At 34.9% G+C, this 26,127-nt stretch overlaps 1 protein-coding gene and 1 pseudogene across 3 annotated transcripts; both read left to right on the top strand.

Moving 5' to 3' along the window:
• The first annotated feature begins 8,438 nt into the window (after nt 1-8,438).
• LOC147406416 (protein FAR1-RELATED SEQUENCE 7-like) lies at nt 8,439-21,616 on the top strand. Of its 3 annotated transcripts, XR_015176463.1 has the most exons (7): nt 8,495-8,575; nt 8,717-8,984; nt 15,643-16,233; nt 18,249-20,621; nt 20,905-21,127; nt 21,303-21,346; nt 21,459-21,616. XR_015176463.1 is itself a non-coding variant. In XM_086434436.1 (6 exons), the coding sequence occupies exons 2-5, from the start codon at nt 8,973-8,975 to the stop codon at nt 21,097-21,099; spliced, it is 3,171 nt and encodes a 1,056-aa protein (XP_086290562.1). In that variant the 5' UTR covers nt 8,495-8,575; nt 8,717-8,972; the 3' UTR covers nt 21,100-21,127; nt 21,303-21,616. The 3 variants fall into 3 exon arrangements, 1 of the variants encoding a protein (XP_086290562.1); XR_015176464.1 differs by lacking the exon at nt 8,717-8,984 and having other exon boundaries at nt 8,439-8,575; XM_086434436.1 differs by having other exon boundaries at nt 21,303-21,616.
• A 4,449-nt stretch (nt 21,617-26,065) lies between these two features.
• Nucleotides 26,066-26,127, top strand: LOC147406415 (U6 spliceosomal RNA; annotated as a pseudogene).

Raw genomic sequence — 26,127 nt, 5'->3', positions numbered from 1 at the left:
AAATGACACAAACCAATATTTTCATTGAATTCCTTACGAAAAATCGATTCTAAAACATCCTGGAACATTGAAAAATGACTTAAAACTCAAAAAGTCTTTTCCGAGGGCAAAACAGTAATTTTATAATTTTAATAATTAAAATTTTGAAATTAATAAATAAAAATTAAATAATGTAAAGTGAAACATTAATAAAATTAATTTAAAATTTTAAACCAAAAAATCGATCAATCAGGCTTTCAGACAAAATTTTTTATGGTTGCCAGGATATTTATTCAAGGACCCCTCCATCTGGGGGCCCAAAGAATTAAAGATATAATAAAAGGGGGCTCTCCAAAAATTAAAGTCAATCAAGTAAGACTAAAGTCAATCTTAAAGTCAATCAAGTAAGATTAAAAGTCAACCAAAAAAGACTAAAGTCAAAGTATTAAAGTCAATCTCATACGACTAAAGTCAAAACCCTAATCTAAACTAATCAAGTCAATCTCATAAGACTAAAGTCAAAACCCTAAATTAAAATCCTAAAGACTAAGTCAATCTCATAAGACTTAAGTCAAAATCCTAATCAAACCTTAATTCTTCTAAAAAACTTTATAAATAGGAGCCTCCACACCCTATTTTCGTATCAAATAATAAACCCTAAGAGAAGTAGGTCAAAAAAGCTTCCCTACCCTCTCATAAACCCTAATTTTGAAGTCCAACTCCTTACCTAACACCCATACTTCGATTTTAGCTTGAAAAACACTTAGAAACCCTTCAAAAATATCCTAAAATCCATAACAAATTCGAAGAATTCAAATCTAAGAAAGAGATGCCTTGCCTCGGAGCTCAGAGATCAGATCCGGAGATAGAACAAAGCGAGGAATACCATACGAAAAGCTATTCTATCAGATCTGAGGGGATAAAATCGTTGCGTTCGGAAAAGGTGAGTTTTTTTATTTTTTTATTATTATTTAGGTCTTTTTAGCAATGTAGTTTTATTTGGGAATTAATAGAGATCGGTGTTTGCCGGGCGGGGTTAGTGCCTAACACCTTCCAACCCTGTAACGTGATCTCCGGACCCGTATTTTTTTTTCCGTAAATTAGTTTATTTGTCTTTTAGAGTCAAAATTTGGTTCCTAGACTGTAATAACTAGGTGGCGACTCCCAAACCTCAAAGGTCAAAAGCGGATCTGCGCACCCCGCGGATCGAGGGCCCTTTCAGTGCCTCACATGCATAGAGAACCTAGAAACTTAGGCAACTAGTGGTTTTTCATTGTCTTCGTTCTCATTTTTTAAATTAACTTCGTGTTAGCTGATTTTCACCTTGATATTGTTATTTCTTTTATGATTTTTAATTAATTTTTTTAGGACTAGGATTTTACATTATGTTGGGCTATTCCAAACTTTAAATCTTGTTTTAAAATTATAATATTTTTATAAGCACACCATGTGTTGAAGGGTAAGTACAAATACAAATACCCATGACTCATCCATGCCTTTCTCTTTTACAAACCGCTATCTTTTGTTATCATTATATGTACAAATTTAACATATTTTTATGTGGAAGGAGTTCTTGGCATGCATTACATGAGACTTTGTTCTCTACTTGAAATTGCACTTTGTACAAGACTTGACCTCTTATTATCCTTTTAGTTTTTGTCAAATATATCCATGGTTGAGATTAATGTAAAATATTTATAAAGCATTCTTGGTTAATAAAAATCTCTCAAGTCAAAAATTATTTTCCTACTAAATTTTGTTTGGTATTTCTTTATTATTAATATCTAGTCTTTTTCTTGTTAAATTGGGATCTTTGTAAAATGATTGTTGAAAATTTTGTATTTTATTATTAATGCAAACTCTGTTTGTGAATAGATTTGCTTACTCATTTTATAAACTATTTTTCTTATTAAAATGGCATAAACAATTTTCAAGGTGGAAATACATTTAAAATAAATGATTTATATTATTATGTAAAATAAACACATATTTCACGTGCAACGCACGTGCACTTTACTAGTTGAGTATAAATGCCTTACAAATTTTACTTGACATATCACAAGAGTTGTATGAATGCGTCTCAGGGCATCGTAACATGAGAGCCTCATTGAGTACATGCAACAAAAAACGTATATGGCATACCTTTGATTGATTTGTTTAACTAGTCCTAATAAAAAAGGTCATGAATGACTTCATCTTCAATCTCCATGGAACCCCCTACATTTTTAGCCATTATGTGTTTTTGAAAAGTAGATTAACTTTTCTTTGGCTTAGACAAGGTCAAAACGAGAATATTTTATAATGGACCGTAAATGTGATAACCAAATTACTAAGAGAATCTTTTCTAATTAACTACTCAATCGCATTCCCCCTACTTTGTTTTTTTCAAAATATTAGAAGTACACTCGCATCATCTTCCCTTAAAAAAAGTTGTAGAAGGAAACATCATATACAACCTTCTGAAGAAATCTCATTGTTTATTATATAAAATGGATGGAACAAGTGAATAAGAATGTGAGGCATAGCTTCAAAATAAGAAACACATTGACTATATGTGGGTTTAAGTTTTTTTGTATTTAGTTTTCATTCATGTAGTTTTACCCACGTCCAATACCCTTTTTTTAGCTATATTTTGTGGATTGAGTTAAAAAAACATGTTCACGGTTTTTAGATTAATGTGTTTGTGCAACCTATCTCAATACTAAAATTGTTTTGGTATAATTTAAAAATTGGAATGTTAATTATTCATTTCTTATGCTCCATTTATCTCAATAGTATAGTATACCTTGTAAGGTTTTCTAATTAGGTATATGGGGTTTAAGTTAAGACGTAATGATAGATTAAAGAGTTTATGATGTTGAAAGCAAGGTATTGCAAATGAAACTATCCATGGAATCGTGCATCATGTGAAACATAGATCATTGTTGTTTTTAGCTGGGACAAATTAAGCCTTGTCTCAAAACCTTGTGGGGTTAGGAGTAAAACATCCCAAGGTCGACGCATCTCGATAAGCATTGGGAACCCCAATTTTTTTCTTTAGAGCAGTTTCCCCCCTCCCAAGAATGCTAAAAATAAACAATTTTTTTTTGGAAAATATAGATTTGAGAGCAGTCAATGTGACTCCTTGTTAAGTGAGGGAGCAAGTATTGCTAGCTCATATATCTCCCGCCAAGCCAAACCCCCTAGGTATTGTTGAAGGGCACTCTTGAATTTAATTTGAACGCGAATTCAAACTGCCAAATTAAAGACTATCCAAGGTAATTACTAGACGACGGATTCAAATTGCCAAATTGAAGACCATCTAGAATAGGTCTATATGTAAACGATTCTTTGTATAGTTTTTTAATGATGCCTTGATCGATGAGACATGCTTGTTCAATATAGCGTTTCTCATTTCTTTCCTTCTTTTTGTCTGCGCCATTAGTGTTGCGGATTAGTACCTTTCCCTTATTTCATTTTTTAATTGGACATTGAGGTATCCGAGCCTCTTAGAGCACCCAACTAATCTTCATTGCATATGTAGCCCCCTCTCCCCACACGTACTGGATAATCTCTGGGATAAATCCCCGAGGGTAGCCAATAAGGGGGCTTGAACTTAAGACCTTTCCCTTTTTAGAGGGTGAAAGCGCCCTCGATCCGCGGGGTGCGCGGATCCGCTTTTGACCCTTGAGGTTTGGGAGTCGCCACCTAGTTATTTCGGTCTAGGAACCGATCAATGACTCTAAACGGATAAAAGCTAATCTAAAACCAAGAAAACTGAATTCGGGGATCATGTTACGGGATTGGAAGGTGTTAGGCACCAATCCCGCCCGGCCAAAGCCGGTCTCTACTAAATTCCCAAGTAGATTACATTGCTAAAACCTAGATAAAAATAGAAAATAAAAATAAAAGGTTTACCTTTCCGATGGCAAGGACTTGGTTCCCTCAGATCTGACAAAAAGAACTCCTTGTACCGTGCTCCCTTACTTCGTTCTGCTTCCGGATTTGACTTCGGATCTCCGAGGCAAGGTATCTCCTTGTTTTTGAATTTGAACTCTTCAAGTTTGTTGCGGATTTGGGGATGTTTTTAGAAGGCTTTTGGGTGTTTTCTAGACTAAAATTGAAAGAGGGATGTTAGCTAAGGAGTTGGGGCTCCAAAACTAGGGTTTATGGGGGGCTAGGGGAGCTTCTAGACCTACTTCTCTTAGGGTTTATTAGTTGATCCGAAAATAGGGTGTGAGCACCTCTATTTATAGATGTTTTTAGGGGTTGATTTGGATAGAGTTAGTGTTTAATTAGAGATCTTTTAATTAGAGTTGTGTTTTAGTTTGACTTGTTTTAGGTAGAATTGTGTTTTAATTAGAATTGTTTTAGGTAGAATTGTGTTTGAATTCAAATTGTTTTAGGTAGAATTGTTTTTAAGTTAGAACTCTATTAGATAGAGTTATTATTTAATTAGATCTCTATTATGACTTTTGGTCTTATTTGATTGACTTTTAATGTTTTGACTTTAGTCTTAATTGATTGCCTTTCAATATCTTGACTTTAGTCTTGCTTAATTGACTTTAATTTTGACTTCAGTTTCACTTGATTGACTTTAATACCTTGACTTCAGTCTTGCTTGATTTACTTTTAATTTTTGAAGAACCCCCCTCTAAAATATCTTTAATTCTTTGGACCCCCAAATGGAGGGGTCCTTAAAGAAATATCCCACGAACCCTCAACAATTTTGCCTGAGAGTCCGATTAATCGATTTTTTAGGTTCAAAATTTTAAATTAATTTCATTAATGTTTCACTTTAATTATTTAATGTTTTATTTATTAATTTCGAATTTTTTAATTATGAAAATTGTGAAATTATCGTTTTACCCCCGAAGAGGACTTTTCACGTTTTAAGTCGGTTTTTAATGTTTTAGAATCGATTTTTCGTAAGGAATTCAATGGAAATATTAGTTTTTGTTATTTATGAAGTTTTTTGTGTGAAATGGTTGTGAACTTAATGAGGGGCATTTTCGTAATTTTGTCAAATTCTGTTAAAATTGGTGAAATGATTTATTTGGTTCCGATTTATTATTTTATGTGTTCGAGAGAGTTTTCCTAAGCGTAACGTAGGCTCTAGGGTTGTTTTGAGATTAGGGGTATTTTGGTAATTTGGTCAATTTTTAGTGATTTTTATCATGAAGCTTCTTTTTGGTCTGCAAGATGATGATTTCTATGTTTCTGGAGTCGTATTTTCCTAGCGTAGCGTGGTTTCTAAGGTTTTGTTAGTTTGAGATACCTCATCCGGATTTCTGAAACACATCTGGTAACAAAATAAAGCAATGGAATACACATCCATCATTGGGAATCATTGCGATCGGGTTGACGAGTTGATTAATCAGGCGGATGCAAAAATGGGGTGTCTACAGAGGGAAACCCTAACCACTATACCCAACCCTCATTGGTTATTTTAAGCATGAGATTTTTTTTTTTTGAAGATCTCTCCTATTTGGGTTTGGAGTCGTCACCATTCTTTTTTTTAGAAAAGGGTGTGAATGGGCACCTAAAAAGTAATTTTCGAAAAATCATTTTTTTATTAGTGACTATTGTACGAATAAGGTCCATTGGTCCACCTTAGATTTAGGTAAAGGGGTCCATATTAGGGAGTAGGGAAGGTGTTAGGCACCTTACTCCCTTAACCATTGGTGGTAACCTCGGATTCGGTCGATTTGAAAATTAAAATAAAACAAGTTGAAAAATCGGTTTGTGCCCTCGAGTACGAAGGACTTTGATTTTGGTTTAAACCAAAGATGGCTTCATTATTTAAAAAAAGAACCCTTCTATGGTCCATACTTTTAAATGAGCTTAGAAAAATGTAGATTTTTTTAGTTGAGGGCCCATTTCCATAAGGAAAGGGCCCAAGGCCTTAGTCTCAAATTTTGGGTGGTGTGTGAATTGGTGTAGATTTAAAAAAAAATGTTTTGTTTCGAAAACCACCTCAACCTCTACCTTTTTGACTGAGTCAGAGCCTAATCTATCGAAAGTAGAGAATGTTTTCTTGAAACCAAAGAAAGAAAAAAAGGAAGTAAAAAAATAAAATAAGGGAGAAATATAAGAGGAGTGTTCAGAGGGAAAAGAGACAGAAAAAGACTTTTCTTTCATTTCTTATCCAAACCCTACCTTGTTCTTGACTTGACCTTCTTTTTCCTTAAAGGGATGAGTCTTCTTTGACTTATCTTGGTGAACTTGTGTAGTAGAGATTATGTTTGAATTGGTAAGTTGAGGGAATTGAGAGTGAGTTGAAGGTTGAGAGTGAGTTGAGAGAGTTGAGAGTGAGTGGCAAAAATTGAGAGTGACTTTTTAAAATCAAATCTTCTGGGTATATGTTGAAAAATGGGGGAAGGAGGTCATAAGATTTTGGGAGGTTGCTTTTAGGATTAAAATGGGATGAAAATGTGAAAGAAGGGGGAATGGTGTAAGATTTGTGAGAAGGTGTACGTAAATTGAGGATGGTGGAGGGGCATTTGTGGAAGGAGTATAAGTAGGTCATTTGTGACCCAAATGGGTTGGATCCTTCAACTCATTTGGGTTAAGTATTAGGTGAGTTGAGTAGAGTGAGTTTTTGTTAAGAGAATGAGGCGTATAAGAAAGTGGTTGTTGATTTTTTATAAAGGGTAGAGGATGTGATGACGTGTGTCCAAAAGTATTGAGATGGTGTGTTAGATGAATTGAAGGGGTGTGGGAATGACTTGTGAGATGTGGGTAGGTGATTTTTTTAGAGAAAGGTGATGGGGTTGGTAGTTGAATGGGGGGGTGGGTTGAGGTGGTGACATGTATCCTACTTTGATGATCTTACATGATTGGTTATAATCTTTGAGCTTGGGTTGAGAGTTGGACTTGAGGTAATGGTTGTAATTTAAGTCTTAATGGAATAGGCATAGTTTTGAATTTTAAGTTTAATAAGCTTAAGTAGTGGGTTAATTAGGCATAGTGTTGGGTTTTAAGTCTAATGAGTTTAGGTGGTGGATTGAGTATGCATAGTGATGAATTGAGTTGAATTGGACTAGGATTGGGTTGGGTTGAGAAATGATGATAGTGTAGAGGAGGGGTGAGGTAGGTCTTTGGCCCATGGGCCATGTAAGGGAAGGCCTTAGGCCATTTATTTGAGAAGTAGACGAATTTTTTGAGAGTTTGACCTTAGGGCTCATTTCAATTTTTGTGACCTTTTTGGGCATTTCTCATGGAGGGCTTGTCCAAATTTGGGTGTCTACAGTTATCTTTCCTTTTTCATTTGTTATATCCGCACTATTAATTCCCATTGATCCATGTGTTATCTTCCTGTTTGATGCAATGTTCTAAATATCAGACCGATAATTAAACCAAAATCTTGCTGAACTAGTTAGACTAGAGTCCAATTGAGATTCAATATGTTCAAATCGATTGCTAATTATTAAAAGATAATTATATATATAAGATTTAAATTTAAATTCATTAAAAAATCATAATCTTTTAATTTTCAATATTATTTAATGAAGGGTAATTGGATTAAAAATAAAAAATCAACATCCATCAAGGATAACATTTTAAGGATTTTACTGCATTTTGGGTAACTAAACTCTTTAATTTATAAAGGTTGCTTTAAAATGAGGTTGCACGGTTTGGTAACTCACGCTTCGATTTAAGAAGGTTTTTGTAAAGAACCCTTAAAAATGAATGCTTTAAAAACGAACACTTTGTTTAATATTTCAATTAAAAAGGTTTCTATAAAAATCTCATAGGCAACTTTATGACTTCTTATTTAAGAAGTGTTCTTTCATCGGTAAGAACTGTGATTTATAAATACAATCAATTTTGACTGTTGAACCGTTAATCTATAAAAACTAACAATTCTTAAGAAAATTTTGATTCTTAATGACTAGGACCTAGATTTCTATAATTTTCAGTCGGCAAGGATGGAGATTTCAATCTATCCAGAGATGATAATTATTGTTCCCTTAGAAGTGATGCAATAAGATATGAAAATTTAGACTTATTTGTGTAAAACTTCAAGAGAAGTTGAGAAGTTAAGTTGAAAGAGAAAACTCTCTCTTGAATCCATTTCATTCAAGTAAAATTTATTTTACAACTACATTCGATGATCTACTTATAAGAAAAACAGAAACGTAACAGTCTAAGTGAAATTACTACACTATCCTTCCATAAACACTTAAAGCAATAAAAGAAAATTAAAGAGAAATTAACAATACTAAGTAACTTGGACTGCATCAATTACTAACATAAATAACAAACAAAGACAACCATGGTTTAAAATCTCATTTTGATCTAGTGTTTCGGTTTTTAAAAAAATCGAAACGATACCGAAACAATCCCGACATGTTCCCAAAACATTTGAGACATTTGATATATTGAATTAATGTTTTAAATAAAATCTTTCAAATAAGACTGCGGTCAAGGGGTATATCTTCAATTTGAAGCACAGGGGCATCTCAAGTATTTCTGATACTATCTAAATAACCAAGTGAAGACCAAGGTCAAGGGCATAAAAACAAGATATTTTAGATGAAGAAACCCAGAAAACAAAACCAAAATCAGAAGATCAAAGAAGAAGAAGAAGAGGAGGGAAGAAACGTCCGTCAAGGTATTTCTCTTTCTCTCTCTTTCCTTATTTCTCTGTTTTTCTCCCCTCGATCTCTCTTCTTGATCTGTAGATGAAGAGAAATCAAAAGAAAATGACCGAAACTTTAATTAAATAATTTATTTATTTATTTTCATTTTGGAGGTTGTTTCGTTTCGGCTAATTGAAATTCCAAATTACAAGACGAAATTTTAAACCATGAAGACAAGAAACTTCTGCACTGCATCAGACTCCCCCCCTTTAAAGAAAAACTTCTCCTCAAGTTAGAGTAGCATCGATATCGCCCACATCAGCAACATAATAAGGCACAAGATGCTTCGCATTGATGAAATTAGAAATATTGAAATGTGGAAGAAGCTGCACTTTACAAGGATTGTCAACCTTGCATTCAACTTCATAAATGATCCTTGAGGTTGTTTTTCTTTGCTCAAAACCACCCATACAAGATTTCTTTGTTTGAAACTAAGTTTTCGTCTGTGCACATCAGTAGTTGCCTTGTATTTGGGGTAAGGCACTCAATTTTGGCCCTCACTTGAGCATGAACAATCTTCATATATGTTGTCATGCTCTCTTCCTTGTTGTTATACACATTCTCCAAGAACTATCCTTCTTGGGAGTCAAATGGGTTGAAATCGTATAAGGGCTAAGATTGGGCTGAATATAACCTATGTCCAAAAGTGCCCCAACCTGTTTTTGTAGCTCCTCCAAAAGTGCCCCAACTTTATGAAAAGAAGGGGTATAAGGAAAATAAAGGGATGAATCATCCCTACGGAGTATTTGCAGAAGGTTGATCAACGAAACGTAGTGGGCAAGACCCCAAGCGTCATATTAGTATCATCATTAGAGTCTACACAGAGTGCCAATAAAAATGATCCACGTGCTCCACCACAAATGCGGGAAAACGACATCAAACCAGAAATTTTAGAAATCTTGGTCCTACTTATTAAGAATCAAAATTTTCTTAAGAACCGCTGGTTTTTATAGATTAACGGTTCAACCATCAAAATCAATTGTATTTATAAACCACGGTTCTTACCGGTGAAAGAACACTTCTTAAATAGTAAGTCATAAAGTTGACTTACCAACATATTTAGTGATTTTTATAGAAACTTTCTTAATTGAAATATTAAACAACGTGCAAGTCTTTAAAGCATTCATATTTAAGGGGGTTCTATACAAAAACCTTCTTAAATTGAAAGGTAAGTTACCAAACAAGGCAACCTTCATTAATTAAAAAGTTTAGCTACCCAAAATGCAATGAAATCCTTAAAATTTTCTCCTTGGTGGATGTTGATTTTTTATTTTTAATCCAATTACCATTTATTAAATAATACTGAAACATCCTCCACTCCCAATTTTTTAGGGGTCAATGTTACAAAGGTACAATTTGACCCATCAATGTTTCCTAATGCTGAGATGTGAGGCAAGGCTCCATCCATTCAATTGAATGCAGTCAAAGATGTGCCCTTCAGGACAAGGTTATACCTCTCAAAGTCCGATAGTTTCCATCCATGAGTAATCCCATATACAAGAATTTTTATCCTCTTATCCCAATTCTTTTCTTTGAATTTCTCATTCTTATAGATAATGTTAGGCCCACAAAAGCTTTTTTTTTGGAAGTTAATGGTGGGTATTTAACGGACCCCCAATCGACAAAAGAAGGTTACAATCTCACATAGGAGTTACCCAATGCATCCTCATTTACAATGGTAAGAAGCTGAGTTGGGAACTCAGAAGGATTTGAACTTTGGTGTGGTACTTCACCTCTGTCTACTCAATTCCCATCCTTGTACACTTGCTCTTTGAAAGAAAAAAAAAATTCGGTAAGGCAGTGTCTGATTCGAAATGGGAACACAGATTCTTGGGATTTGGGATTTAGGAGGAATTTCAATGATTGAGAATTGATGGAGGTTTCATCTTTCCTAGATCTCCTTAACTCGATACAAATCAGAGAGAACGAGTATGACAGAAGGGAATGGATCAAGGCTAAGGATAAGAAGCTCTTTGTAAAGTCTTTCTGTTCTTGCTTGCTTCCATTGAGTGAGATATTTTTCTCTCCTTCTGTCATTTGGTCTGCCCTTGTTCCCTCTAAGGTGTCTTACTGTATATGGCTTGTCTCTTTAGGTAGAATCTTCACTTTGGATAATTTGATCTGTCGGGGGTGAATTACCCCAAATTTTTGTTATCTTTGTTCGAGGGACAGGGAGTCTGTTAATCATATTCTTATTTATTGTTCTTTCTCTCGTGTTATCTAGATATTCTTCTTTTCTCGTTTTCAGGTGGATTGGGTTCTTCCTTTGTCTTTTTTTGCACTTTTAGGGGGTTGGAGTTTCAATATCTTCTCTTCTAGAAAGAGGTATCTTTGGGCTAGCCTTCCTTCTGCAATTGCTTGGGGTCTCTGGAGAGAGCGCAACAACAGGGTATTCCATAGCAAAGAGAGTTCGTCTCACACAATGATTTTAAAGATTCTGGGGTTACTTTTCCTTTGGTCTAAGATGAGTAAAGATTTTGAGGGATTGTGCTTCCAAGATTTTGTTTTTAATTGAGAAGCTATTTATGATTAGTATTATCCTCCATTGGGAGTGTATTTTTTCCTCTCTTTTTCTCTCCTTGTTGTTTTTTGCCTTGTATTTGGGGGCTAACTCAACCTCCTCTTCTTGGTTTCTTCATTTATATAATTTATAATTTTCAAAAAAAAAAAAAAAATGATCTAAATCATGACGCCAGGAAGTCAGCAACCTTGTTTGTTTCTCTATAGATGAATGAGAATCTGAACTCTTGAAAGGTCCTTGAGAGCTCCTTGATGGAGTTGATCATCTTCCTTGCATACCAAGAAATAACTACTTGACCCGAGATAAATTGGACAACAAGCTTAGAATCAGCGTCCACACACAATTTATTAACTTGTAAGGAGATAGCCAATTTCAGCCCTTCTTGAATAGCCCCGAAGCTCATGCATTAAAACATTATCTCCCATAATGCAACTAGCATGAGCTGCTTGAGGAGACCCTTGAACATCCCTTACAATGGCCCCTTGGGCTCCGTAAAGCTCTCTAAGAGATCCATCCGTATTAAGAGTGTGTCAATCCCAAGGAGGTTTTTTCCACTGGCACCTAATACACTCCTTGTGGTAGAATGTCTCATTAATCGCCCAAGAGTCAAAAAATTGTCTAGAATAAGGCATGTCTTCAACCTTTAACCTTAAGTAAGAGAATCTCATTCGAACATCATTAGTGATCAATCTTTCGACCTAAGTAGCTGGCAAGTATTCATTTTAGAAGATTCTCTGGCATTTTTGTGATTATACATGGTAAGTGAATGCTCAAAAGCTGCTTCTTTTAACCTCAATGGCTTGGTATTATCCTTCCAATTTCTTGTAATCCACTCGATTTTGGAGTCTCACGAGGAAGGAGCTCTACAAGTGAGGGATCTTTTGAGAACATTGATTCATATCTATTTGGTGAAGGGACATGAGCAGAAAAGATGGTCTTTATTTTCTTCAGTTGCGCGACAATAGACACAAGAGGCCTGATTAAGCTCACCTCTCTTGACTAACCAATCTTGACTTTTAAGGCTGCCCCTAAAGCATAACCAGGAAATAAAACGGTGCTTGGGGACCACTTTGTTGCTCCAAACAATCTTGGCCTATCTTTGCTATTAGCTTGTTGACAAAGAAAAGAATATGCCGAAGAGGTGGTGTAAGTCCCAGTGGAATCAGCAGTCCACATAACCCTATCCTCTTCAGACTCCACCATTTCCATTTGAGCGATCTCCTGCCACATTGAGTTTAGAGCCCTTAATCCCGAAGTCCATGGGTCATGCCATAGATTTGTGTTAGACTCATTCCCTATAACATATTTGAAGGCATTTAGTCTCTCCCTCCTAGCTTTAAGAAGTTTTCTCCATACCCAAGAAGCTCCTGTAGTTGTTGTGGAAGTCCATAAGTACTTCCCCTTAAGCTTGTTTGCATGCATCCATTGTGCCCATAAGTTCTCTTTGTTTGCCGCAAGGGTTTATAGGTGCCTTGAGGTCACAACTCTATTCCTAGTTTCCAAGTTTTTGACTCTCAGACCCCCCTCCTCCTTTGGCTTACAAATTCTGTTCCAGCTAATGGCATGGCGTTGAGCTCTTGCGGTTGTGCCAGCCCACATAAATCTTGCACAGATTTGGTTGATGATCTTCTTCAGCAATAAAAAGTTGGATGCCCAAAAAATGCTCATGCTACTAAGAGAGGTTCTGATCAGCTCCAGTCTGCCTACATAAGAGAGCAAATTTTAAGATTAATTATATCGATTAAAGACTCACAATCGCGCACACTAAGCTTTGAAGGGATGAGAAGGACTCCTAGGTATTTGATAGTAAGACTTCCTTCTCTCCAACCCATCTTAACTGAGATAGCTTCCTTAAGAGATAGAGGCACATTTGAGAAGAACAAAAGCTTTCTTTATCGTATTGATTAACCCGTTTTGCCTTTCAAAAACAATCATTAGGGGTTGATCATGAACAAGGTTAGGGGGCCAAGATATCTAGAAAATGTGTCCAACTCTTAATTCTCAGAGCTGGTAACATGCATACATAAATAGCAAGGGGAACAGTTCTTGTTTCCATCAAGTGCAATAATTGACGATGAAACTCCACCATACTTTCCCTTCATAAAACAATCATCAAGTGCAATAACTGCAATAATACATTCTCGTGCCTAGAATGGCAGATGTGTGGCTTGCCCTATGTGCATGCAATGTGTGTGATCCATAATGATACTTCATTGGACACAATAAGAAAATTTTTACACATTGAGGTTTGGGATTTTAATGATATTGATTACTTATTGTAAATATTACATAAGAAAATATTCATTTGCTCTGATTGTTTTACGACAGTTTGTAAAAGTTCTAATTTTGCAATCCAAGGTTCAGTTCAATTTGGAATCAACAATGGAAGGAGAGACCATTGGGTTCTTCTATTGTGCGAATGTGGGCTAGCATATATTAAATAGTACCATAAAAGCCAAAGTCCTTGTGTTAGTCCCTGTACATGCATCCATGAATAGTGTTGGTAGCCAAGGAAGGCAACATGCTACTGCACACTTCTGGTTTCAAGTGAAAAACTAACTCCACCCTCTTGCACATAGAAGTTCTTTCAAAGCACAAATTGCTGGAGAACGGTTGATACCTCGACAAACCAAACAATTACCTTTATGTCTGGTTGGTGGCCGCATCTGGCTAACCACCATAGCTTCTGTGGATAAATATCTACCTTAATAGGGTCTAAGGAAAAAAGGTGAAGCTCAATCTGGGGTCTGTAAAATCTTTGTGATTGTTGACCAAAACTTGATTTGGACTCGAAATCCTTCAGCATGAGTTTCTTTTTGTTGGTGTTCTATCAATACATACAGAATGTCATCTAGAAGTATTGGTTGGTTGTTTTGGAATGTGATAATGATAGGGTTTGGTTTCTGTTTTGGTGGATACATTTGTTTGTTAAACTTTCCACCCATTATTGTATTTATGGGTCAGGATTTGGGGACACAGTTTTTACACAACTTTTAGAAAACACCGCTCAAATGTTGCCCATTTTTTCAATGTTGTTTACAACACCGCTGGATGCTGTTGGATCTTGTTAAATGGATGGCATCTGAGTGGCGTAAAAGATGTTTTATGTTTAACTGTACCCTAACCCTATACATACATATATTTTACTTTTTAAATATTTATGAATACTGTTTAAACATAAACAATTATATGTACTTTTTTCTTTGGTAGGTAAGCTGGACTTGAACCCACGACCTCAAAGTTAAATGATCATATGCATTTATTACTAACATGCTCAAAAACATCATTTTGTTGCATGCTTATGATGCCCTTGGATTTCCCTAATTTTTCAATTTTATCTGTTAAATAAAAAATAAATATATATATATATATATTTATTTATTTATTCATGACAAGAAGAATACAAATACAAAATTACGCAACAATAATTCTTCTCTCCTAATGAATAAATATAATGTATAATTTATGAATCATATCTACAAGTAATCCACAATATTTATTAAAATTTTGAAATTTTTAATTACCATAAAAATATTGTTCCAAGGAGAAATTTAATCCAACCAAGCCATAGTTTGGGAGAATCTATGTAGAGCATGTAATCTATCCATGCACAGTAAGGATGTTTAGGGTGAAAATAGAGTAAGTTACAATGTTTCTCAATTTTTGACAATTTCATCCTACAAATCAGTGGTTAAGCCTGTGCCTGATAATACCATGGACCTGTGATGATAACCACGCCCTCACTTGCTTACATATCAAGATAAAATAAAATAAAAGATTCTAGAAATTTAGGTTTCATTGAAAGATTCTGTTGTCACCTCAAACAGAGAATTCGAATTTCTGACTTTGACCTGCACCAATAATCCATCTGGTTTTCCAACGGTAATTTATTGCATATTGGTTTTACGAGGCACTTAGAATGGCATATTTTGTTTGGAATCACAGGTTGTTCGATAAAACTATTTTGTCCGAGACCTTGCATTTTCGTGCCTGAAATTTGATTATTTTGGTCAACATTTTCTGTTTGCTAAAATATTTGACAACTGAAACTGTATCTTTTACTAAAATAATTACATTTCAATTCCATAAGCCCTTTCTTTTTTCATATTGTTCCCTTACAAAACCAAAATACTTAGTGCCTTGCTTCCAATCACATATATGTCACATATGGGGTCTTTTTGTGATTAGGATGTGATTATTTTGTTAATTAATAATTTTTTGTTTATTTATTTGTTTTTTGTGTTAATACATGGTATAATTTGATTGACACTTTTTTTCAAGGTAATAAGGATGCCATTTTGCAGTAAAAGGTGGCCAGTTTGATTCTCATTAGTTTGATTTGTTTGCGAATAGATCTAGAAAAGGCAATGATAACATATAGATAGTTCCAATTGTAAACCTTTCTCTTAAATGTTTTAGTCATTCTACTAATGATGAAATTATTGCTATATGGGAATGCTTGTCTCCTGTTATTCTCCCTGTACCATTAATGACAAATATGTTGTTATCCTTGAATAGTGCATTAATATGGAAGATACCATCGGTCTTGGCCTTGAAATATTAGATTCTGATGTGATAGTATTTGATGAAAGCATTCAAGAGTCTCAACCTACTCTAAATGGGCAAGAATATCCAGAAAGGGATTTTAATATTGTTGAAACCAGTGGAAGGGGGGACAATAATGCATTCCTCATCAAACTGGGGTCTGAACCATATGTTGGTTTGCAATTTCGCTCCGAAGGAGAGGCATATGAATACTATAAAGCATACGCAAAGGAGAACGGATTCAGCATTCGAAAGAGTCATGTAGAACGCTCGAGGGTCGATCTCAGTTTGATTTCTCGGAAGTATGTGTGTGTAAAGCAAGGTTTTCGTTCATTAAAAGACAAACGATATGAAGGCAAGGTTGTGCGACATCGTCGAGTAACGAGGGTAGATTGTCTAGCGGCCATGATCATAAAAAGAAGATCTGGAAAATGGGTTGTTCACCGGTTTAATAAAGAGCACAATCACGAACTTAGTGATCCAGATAAATCTTACGAACTTCAATCACAACGGAAAATGACCAACTCGACAAAATCTATTCTTGAGGCTCTCTATAAGACACAGGTTAGGAACTCTGTTTTTATATTGTTGGGTTTATTTATTTATTTTTCATTTCTCTCGTTTTGTTATGATAGTGGCATTCACGGAGGGTGTATAAATTTAGCTCTTTTTGGAACAATTTATTGAGAATCCATGGTGTTGTTCCAAATCCACTTTCACCTGCTACTTACTAACCACTAACCTGCCTTTCTTTCAAGAAAAAAAGAAAAAGAAAAATGAATTCAATTGTTTATGTGCTTCTGAAAAGAAAGCAGCCTCTATGCACATTGCTCTAGATAACATCAAGTTCAACATATTGCATATAACAGTTATACAATTATGAATTAACTTATTTTTTTACCATCCAGTTCAGTTTATAAGGGTAATTATGAGTGTTCTGTCACGCCCCATGATCTAGGATATAGATCATTCCAAATCGTGAGGGTGAATTATCACAAATGATCATAATATTGTATGCATTAAAAAAATTGACTGTCAGTATTTTTTACTTTCAAGAATTAGTTTAGGCCCAAAGGTATTGGCTATTGTGGAGGGTTCCAACTAAGCCAATTGGCTATATTTTAAAGGAAAATAACAAAATTTTGTAATAGGGTTAAAATTAAACATTAACAAATAAATTTTGAACAGCAAATTCTAGAATTACTTCCAAACATAATAGAACAAAGTTTTGGAAATGATTTAGGACTGATTTATGGTTTGGGTTAAAGGGTTAGCGATATGCTAGTGATTTGGTTGATTTAGGGATGTCTAGCCCTAACTAGTCTGATTTACGGTTTGCGTTAAAGGGTTAGCGATATGCTAGTGATTTGATTGATTTAGGGAGGTCTAGCCCTAACTAGAAGGGCTTGGGGTGGACCAGATTGGGTTTATGTTCTAAAAGGGCTATGGGGATCGATGCATCTAGAAAGAAAATGTTGGTGAATGATCATCAGAATTCCTCATCTTGAGGCCCCAATCTCCCTTAATTGTTCTACTTGAGTGAACTCAGTACATCTGCACCAAGTACTGCACTAATTATTTAAAATTATATGCAAGAGGTTCCACATTACATGTTTTATTTAACATTTACTAAAGATTCATTATTTCCATTCAAACTTGTTATTTATTTTCAAAAACACAAATTCAGAAAGTAATTTTGTGGAAATAGAAATACTACAGTGTTTTTTTTCTACTGGCTTCCTTGAAAAAGGAAATAACCATTCTGCTTCATGGGAATACATCAAATTTTTTAATAACTTAGCTTTATGTTACACAGATGGTATCCATGAATAGTAGCACATTTGCTGTTTGTCTTTTTTTTATCTTTATCTTTTTCCTTTTTTTTTCTTGGTTATGAAGTTTCTTCTTTCTTCCGAAAGTTAGTTGTGTCCTATTAATGTTGTTACCCATTTTTTAATAATTGCTCATGCAATCAATGTTTAATAGCCATGGATAAGTTTTTCAGTACATATCTGTGACTATTTAGTCATATATTTGCAAGTTTGATAACACCATTTAACTTGGGTGGAGTCGTCATATATATTTACATGATTCTATGCAACTCAATGTGTGTCAGATTTATTATGGTTAACTGGCTAGTATTCCACTATCTTACATGCACTAAATCCAAGTATTGAACTCTATTTTGTAATATAAGGAAAAGAGTGAAGCACCTAAACTAGTATATAAGGGCTCCTTTAGTACAAATGGGGACTTAAGTGCTAAAATAAAACAAACAGAAAGTGTTACATTGGTCAACCTCAGCTATGTCACAGGAAGGTGATCTAATGGGCTATTTGAAATAGTGCAAGCCTTGTGCCAGTCCACAAGTTACAATGGTCCCTAATCATATAAATGATTGATTTTGATTTATGAGGTCTCTCCAAGATTCTGGTGTAGATAATTTTTGTTTATGTGAACTCTCAAAATGTTATTGAATGCCTTGTGTTATTAATGATGATTATGTTGCTATATCTCAAATTTCTTTGTCTTGAAATACCTTCTTCGTACTACTAATGATGATTTTGTGGCCATAATAGTGTATTGATAGGGAAGATAACATTAGTCTTGGTCAAAAAGTATCAGAAGCCAACATGTTGGTATCTGAAAAAAGCATTCAAGAGCCTCAACCTACTGTGGATGTACGAGAATCTTCGAAGGGAGATGTTAACACAGCCGCAACTAGTGGAAGGGAATGCAATGTTGTGCAAGAATCTTCAAATGGAGATGTCTACTCAGCTGAAACCAGTGGAAGGCAAGACAATAATGCCTCTCTTAATAAACTTGGGTCTGAACCGTATATCGGTTTGCAATTTGGATCACAAGATGAGGCTTACGAATTTTATAATGCATATGCAAAGGAGAAGGGGTTTAGTATTCGGAAGAGCCGTATAGAACGCTCGAGGATTGATCATAGTATGATTTCTCGTCTTTATGTGTGTGCAAATCAAGGGTCGCGTTCAACGAAAGATAAACGATATGAAGGCAAGGTTGTGCACCCTCGACAAGAAACAAGGTTAGATTGTCGAGCAGCCATGTTCATTAAAAGAAGATCTGGAAAATGGGTTGTTGAGCGATTTCAAAGAGATCATAATCATGGTCTTGTTGATCCTGCCAAAGCTGAGAAACTTCGATCACATCGGAAAATGACACACACTACGAAATTGATGATTGAAGCACTCTATAAATGTGGACTTGGACCATCAAAAATTATGGATTTACTAATGGGAATTGCAGATGGAGCAAAAGATATCCTTGATAACAATGAAAAAGATTATGAGAATGATACGAAGAAAGATAAAAAGAATAACATCAGAGCTGAATGTTATCGTTTGTTAGAGTACTTCCAGGGAAAACAAGCAGTAGATCCTGGATTCTTTTATGCAGTAGAATTTGGTGAAAATCGGTGCATGAGGACTATATGTTGGGCTGATAACAAGGCAAGAGAGGCATACAAGCAGTTTGGAGATGTGCTGGTATTTGATGCCGTTTGTCGAACAAACAAATATTTGTTCCCATTTGTTTCTTTCACTGGAGTGAATCACCATAGGCAACCTGTGTTGTTTGGATGTGGGTTTTTGGCAGACGAGACTGTAGAATCTTTTGTTTGGTTGTTTGAAACTTGGCTTAGAGCTATGTCAAATCAACAGCCTCATTCGATAATAACAAATCAGGACAGAGCAATGAAGCTTGCAATAGAGAAGGTCTTTCCAGAAACAAGGCACCGATTTTGCATGTCGCACATAGGGAAAGATGAGTTAGAAAATCTGAGCCATGTTTTTGACATGCACACAAATTTCCTGGCAGAATACAAAAAATGCATTTATAGCAGTCGGACATCAAAAGAGTTTGAATCAGCTTGGGAGGCTCTTCTTGTGAAGTACAACTTGAAAGACAATAAGTGGTTAAATAGATTGTATAATCAACGGCATCATTGGGTACCATTATACTTGCAAGATACCTTTTTTGGTGGTTTGACTACAACGCAGAGGAGTAAGGGCATCAATTCCTATTTTGATGGGTATTTGCATGGGGGGACACCATTCAGCGAGTTTGTCCCACAATACGAACAGGCTCTTAAGCAGCATCGTGAGGAGGAAGCCAATGAAGATTTTTTGACAGTTTGCACAAGACCAGTTTTGACATCAAAAAATCCTATTGAAGAACATGCTTCAAGAGTTTATACAAGAAAAATGTTCTCAATTTTTGAACATGAATTTATTGAAAGTTCTGGTTGTACTGCACGAAGAATCGGTGAGGACGTGCCTATTAGTACGTATATGGTGGGCAAGTATAGGGATAAAGAAGATAAAATGCACATTGTTACATTTAATCCAACCGATAATGGTGCAACCTGCAGCTGTCAAATGTTTGATACTGAGGGGATGCTTTGCCGGCACGTGCTTAAAGTATTTCAAGCGGTAGATGTATTTGAGATTCCACCTCAATACATTCTAAAGCGGTGGACAATGGGTGCTAGATATGTCGAGTCGTGCACCGATGAAGCTGGAAATGGTGCTCATGATCCAACCGTAGTTAATGTTTGGACATTGAAAGATGCAACCAAAAAATTTACCGAACTTGGGGAAACCTGCACCGAACGAAGAAATGTTGCTATTAATGTCCTACAAGACGGCATGCAAAGACTTTCCCTAATCAGTGTTCCTACAGTTGTCATGCCTTCTGAAAATTTGCGGTGTGATAATAGTATTCAAGGGGAAAACATTGATGAACAAAGTGAGAGTATATGGATGATGGACTTTAATATTACTGTTCCTGATCCTCCACGAGTCAAACTGAAAGGTCGTCCTGTTTCTTCTAGAATAAAATTGGGCATCGAACAGGCCCAGAAGAAGAAAAGAACATGTGGTAGATGCAAGGAAAGCGGACATTATACAAGTACGTGTCCAAAGGTGAGAGCTGTGATTCTCCACTTGATAATTTTAATTTTTTTACTTGGGTTTTGTTAATGTGTGCCCTAAGGGCACATGTTAAATACACCTTGGAAATATGCATTTGAGGGTATTTCGGTATTAAAAAAATTGAGGGCAGTTTTGGTACGAAAATCAATTCCCAAGGTGTAATTAATGCACCTTAACATATGCCCTTAGGGCACATGATAACAAAACCCTTTTTACTTTATTGGTGCCAAAAATGCCACTTATAATGAATCAATTTATTTTTAATCTGTACCAGGGAGCTGATGATCAATCTCAGGCATCTCCAATATTTCATGGGCATGTTGACCAGTCTGAGACTTCCACAATGTTGCACGATCCTGTCGATCATTCTGAGACTTCTGCAATGTTGCATGGGTCTGCCGATCAGTCCCAAACTTCCATGATGTTGCAGGAACCTTTTGGTCAGCCCCAGTTTTTTGCAATGTTGTAGGACCTCGATACAAGTCCCAGAATTCATGGTACATGATGGTTCTCAAAATCCTTTTTATCACATACCTCCTTTTGTTTTTTTACTTGTGGAATCCTCGATCGTGGTCCTCAGCACCTTACATGGATTTTGTTCTATACTAGTTCCTCTTGCTAGATGCATTTACTTATTCCAATTTGTTAATTGTACATGTCTTTGATGGTCAGCCTTAGAGCCGAGGAGCATTGCATTTTCAACCACTTTATGCAAGGTAAGATCTCCTTAGATGTACTGTCATGAGATCTCCTTTTTTGTTGTTAAACAATATCTTAAATGTTGTCATATAATTTTCTGTTGTGCCATGAACAATATTTCTTTCTTAGGGTACATCTTTCGTGGAACTTTTTTGAAGCGGCTCCAGTTTAATCTGCAAATGTGTGTATATATATAGGGAGAGATGTGTATCTAGTTCAATTGAGGTGAGATATGTAATCATACCATAGCACATTAAGTTTTAAAATTTGTTCCTATTAATTGTCCATCCTATCGAGTTATAATCATTTATTGCTTGAAATGGGTTCACTAATGGAAACTTCTTCAAGGGGGGAAGTGATGGAGAGGAAGAACAATTTGCAAATGTTTGACAGGATGTGCTGCATTGCAGCCCACTAGATACTTTTTTTTCCCATCTTTCGCTAGGCAAGCGAGATTAGTGGTCAGTAATTAGTAGGTGAAAGTGGGTTTTGAACCAAGTCAGGTATCAACATTCAAGACTTCAACCAACTAAGCATACCCACCAGAGACTTTTATTCCTTGTTTTTCGATAATCACACAATTGTGTTGAAGCCTATCTTATCTTACAGTTTATATGACTTCCACTAATCCTGTTGATCTTTAACCTCCTTTTCTTGATCACGCATGCTTTTATGGGTAAAGTTGTTTTTTTTTTTTTTAACTATTATTATTATTTTTTTTTTTAAATTATCTTGTACTTGTCAAGTGCACGAGCCGTATGTTGTGCTGTGGAATATTGACTATATATTTCATTGTGTTGGTCGTTTGACATGTTACTTATCTCAAGCTTAACTTGTCTTTTTTTTTTCCTTTTTATGTGGTTGATGTCTTGTTAAAAAAAAAAAATCATAGGTTCCATCAAATTTCATTCTTAATAGATAAGAAAATGTGTGGCAACATATTATATACGCCATAATATGGGGATGATAAGGGGAGAATATGTTTGAGCATGATTTATTGCCAAAACGGGTGATTTTAATGATAAGTAAGTTCTTGTTTAATTTCACTTTCTCCATTGATTTATCTCAAGATGGAGACAACGAAGGTTTTAAAATAATATCAATAAAAATTCATAGATTCCCCATTTTGTACATGCTCGACTTGACAACTCATTCTGTTGTAGTTTGTTTATGGTGATGAGCAATGCTTTTAGAGAGATCTATTTTGGTACTTCGAGTCTTCATGCCACAAATCTCCAGTTAGAGAAAATCTATTTCTAATTAGAAAACATCAATTTAGAATTAAAACAACCATTTTTTAAATTAAAAAAAAAAAAAAAATCAATTTTAGTGGAAAAAGCTTTTGATGAGACAAACATGTTATAGTCTCAAAATATTTTCAAGTTTCCCAAGAACCTTCATCTTAGGAATAGTCAGCATTTAGAATCTTTTCCAATCATTTTCGAAAGGAAAATGGTTAGTACCATTGAAATTGACATCATTTCAAACATTGCTGATGTGGATGTGTGGACGTACATAACTGTATATGCTTTTCATTCAGATATGAATGAGAAGCATCCATGTTTCTATGCACACCAATGTGTGAAATGGTGTCCAATTTTAATGTTACTCTAACACGGCTCTTTCTGAAATCTGTTTATGGATATGGGAGCGGTTCGACAGCCCTAAAGTTTGCCAAACATTGTGCCAAACATTTTTTGTAAATCACTTTTGATGAGGTTAGAAATTTTGAAATAGGCTGATTTTTTGTGAGGATGATTTCTACGGTAAAGAGATCATCCTCACCAAAAATCAACTCATTTTGAAACTTCTAACCCTCATTTTCAAGTTGAAGAATTGTGGACTGTCCAATTTTTGTAAATCACTTTTGATGGGGTTAGAAATTTTGAAATAGGCTGATTTTTTGTGAGGATGATCTCCTCATCATAGAGATCATCATCACAAAAAATCAGCTCATTCCAAAGCCTCTAACCCATGTTTTGAAAAATGTTTAGCAAACTTTAGGGTTGCTGAGCTGCCCCGATAGATATTACATAGCTGACTTGACTGATTGATATTTGAATCAAGTTAGACTCATATGTCTTTTGGAAAAGACTAATGATTTCTTGATGCCCCCTCAAACACGGCCCTTGGTGTGGCATGTGCTAGAAACATAGATTCTTTTCCTTCAAGGTACACAACCATGATTCTAACTCATGTCACATCAAGGGGTGTGTGTCAAAGAGGGGGCGTTAGAAAATAACAATTCTGAAAAATAATGCCAATCTCTCACAAGATTATTTTATTATTTAAAAATTAAAAAAAATAATATTATTAAATAGTAAAAGAGATATTTTTGTAATTTTAAAAACTAACTAATAATGTGATTTTATAATTGTGGGTGGCACTTTTCTTGATTTTTAATCTCAATGATCTTGATTGTATTTTTTAAATCTAAAATTAGGTGTAGAATCATTTTTTACTTTGCCTTCTTTCATTATAATGGTAAGATTAACATCAATCATTTACAAAGGTAATAGGATTTATTTTATTAAAATGATTTTAAAATTAAATAATTATTTAGGACTAATTAACAATTACCTACCGTTATGTACATTATTTAATTCATTGTTATCTTCAAAGCCTTGTTTCAATAAATTAAAAAAAAAAACAAAATACAAAAAAATTATTATAGAGACCCCACTTGTGTCGTTTCCAATAAAAAGTCCAGAGCTGTCCTTTCGGTTAATAATAGTCACTCCTACCACCTATTCTAGACAAGAAATTTATGTGGTGTCCGACAAATTGCTTGTTTTATGTACGTTTGAACAACAGTTGGCAGACCTAACCATACCTCCAAAACTTTGGTAAAAATTAGATTTAGCCACTGATGACGTACTCCCCTTGAAGGTCACTCCTACGTCAGTGAATCATGAGAAGATAATGAATTTTTTTTTTTTTTATTAAAATATTTTTTTTTTCTTTTTTTTAAATTGACTTGATCGTCAGAATGTCTTTAATAGATAATACACCAGTTTCTCAACAAAATAAGTACCTTTCAAATTCTTAAAAACTTATATTGTTGTGGAGTTGAAGGAGAAAAAAAAGATTTTGAGGTTGAAGATGGTAAAATTTTTGTCTTATAAATTGAAGACAGAGGCATGGATATTGTATTTCTGGACACCCAATACAAGGTCCATTCTCAAATTATTATTCAGGGTGATATTTTTGATGATCAAAAGGGCCTTATAAAGAGAAGATTAAAGGTTGAAAGAACCTAAATGACTCATTGGATTTGATAGTAAGAAATTTTTGTTTTGCAATATTAATTTCTTCTTCATCTTTTCTTTCTCTTCATCAATTAATTTCGTTCATCAGAATGTCTTTGACAAGTACTACATTGATGGTTCAATGAAACAATCTCATTAAAGAAAACTATCAAAAAAGATTGTGAATCTTGTTGAAGAAGAAATCACAATCTGATTATTTTGTATATTGAGGGCTAGTCAATCAAAAAAATCATCATAAAAGAGTTTTTTTTTTTTCAAAGGCTTTGATAGAAGAGGGCATTTCAATCAATTTCTACAAGTCTTGCAAAAAAGACCAAAGTCAAGGGGTAACTCGTGAGTTTGGTAATGTGGGGTATCTCTAATTTTCACCAAAATACAGAGTGGTACCTCAAAATATATTGAGAATACATCTATCCGAGATTGTGATTAGGATCTCAATTTGAGTCTGTTATAAGATGGGTCATGTCACCCCCTCCATTCATGAAAGTTCGAAAATTATTAGTGTTTAGACCCACGAGACCATTTAATATGGTAGGTCACGACCTACCAAATCGATTTCAATCGTTGAAGTTGATAGTTAACCATTTATTCCATTGGGCCGTCTTGTATCTTTATTAGGTCCTTACCATCAGATGGGGAATTCTTCAATACTCAATGGTGCATCAAGTAAGGTTGTAAAAGTATCCGATTTCGGGTTGTATTATTATACATTAAAAAATGCAATTTTTTTCTTGGCATAATACCTCCGATATCCGATATGATTTTCTAATGCTCCCCCCCTCCCCCCCCCTCCCCCTCCAATCATAGAACCGTAAATCATTTGCATTGGAATTTGCATTAAAAGATGCAATTTTTTTCTTGGCTTAAAACCTCCGATATCCGATATGATTTTCTGACGCCCCCCTACCCAATCACAGAACCGTAGATCATTTGCATTGGGATATGTAGAATCATTAATCATTTTCTTGTGTATCCCGAGACAAATGATCTATGATTCTGTAATGGGGGTGTATATCAGAGGGTGGTGTCAGATTATCACAACTCTTTATATAAATTTCACATAATTACCCCAAGATGGCGTTGAATCGTAAAGACCTACCACGAGATGCATAGGTGAAGAAGTCTCAATCCGAATCTTGAACCATCATCACTTTAACAATGATTATGATCGATCATATACGAATCTTGTGGCCCCATAAATTGATTTGATTCTAGCTTTTTAGACATTATGTTCTATCCATCAACAATGTGAACGCTAAGAAATTAGGTATGTATTTGTATAAATCTCACATCATTTGGACTTATCAATCTCTTTAGCATTTACTACTCGGGTACAAATCTTGTGGTCCATAAATTAATTTGATTCTACCTATTTTTGGACATTACGTTTCATCGATCAAAGCTATTGAAATATAATTACTATTACTAGTAATTGCGTAACTGTCTCACCGTTTTTCTCAACTATAATAGATTAGCATGGCCTCTGCTCAAGGACGGCACACACAAATCGAGAAATAGTCCAAGTTTTT

The sequence above is a fragment of the Akebia trifoliata genome, chromosome 3 (genome assembly GCF_017979445.1).
Source record: "Akebia trifoliata isolate Shusen 1 chromosome 3, ASM1797944v1, whole genome shotgun sequence".
Classification (NCBI taxonomy): domain Eukaryota; kingdom Viridiplantae; phylum Streptophyta; class Magnoliopsida; order Ranunculales; family Lardizabalaceae; genus Akebia; species Akebia trifoliata.
This window is presented reverse-complemented; position numbering and strand designations above follow the sequence as displayed.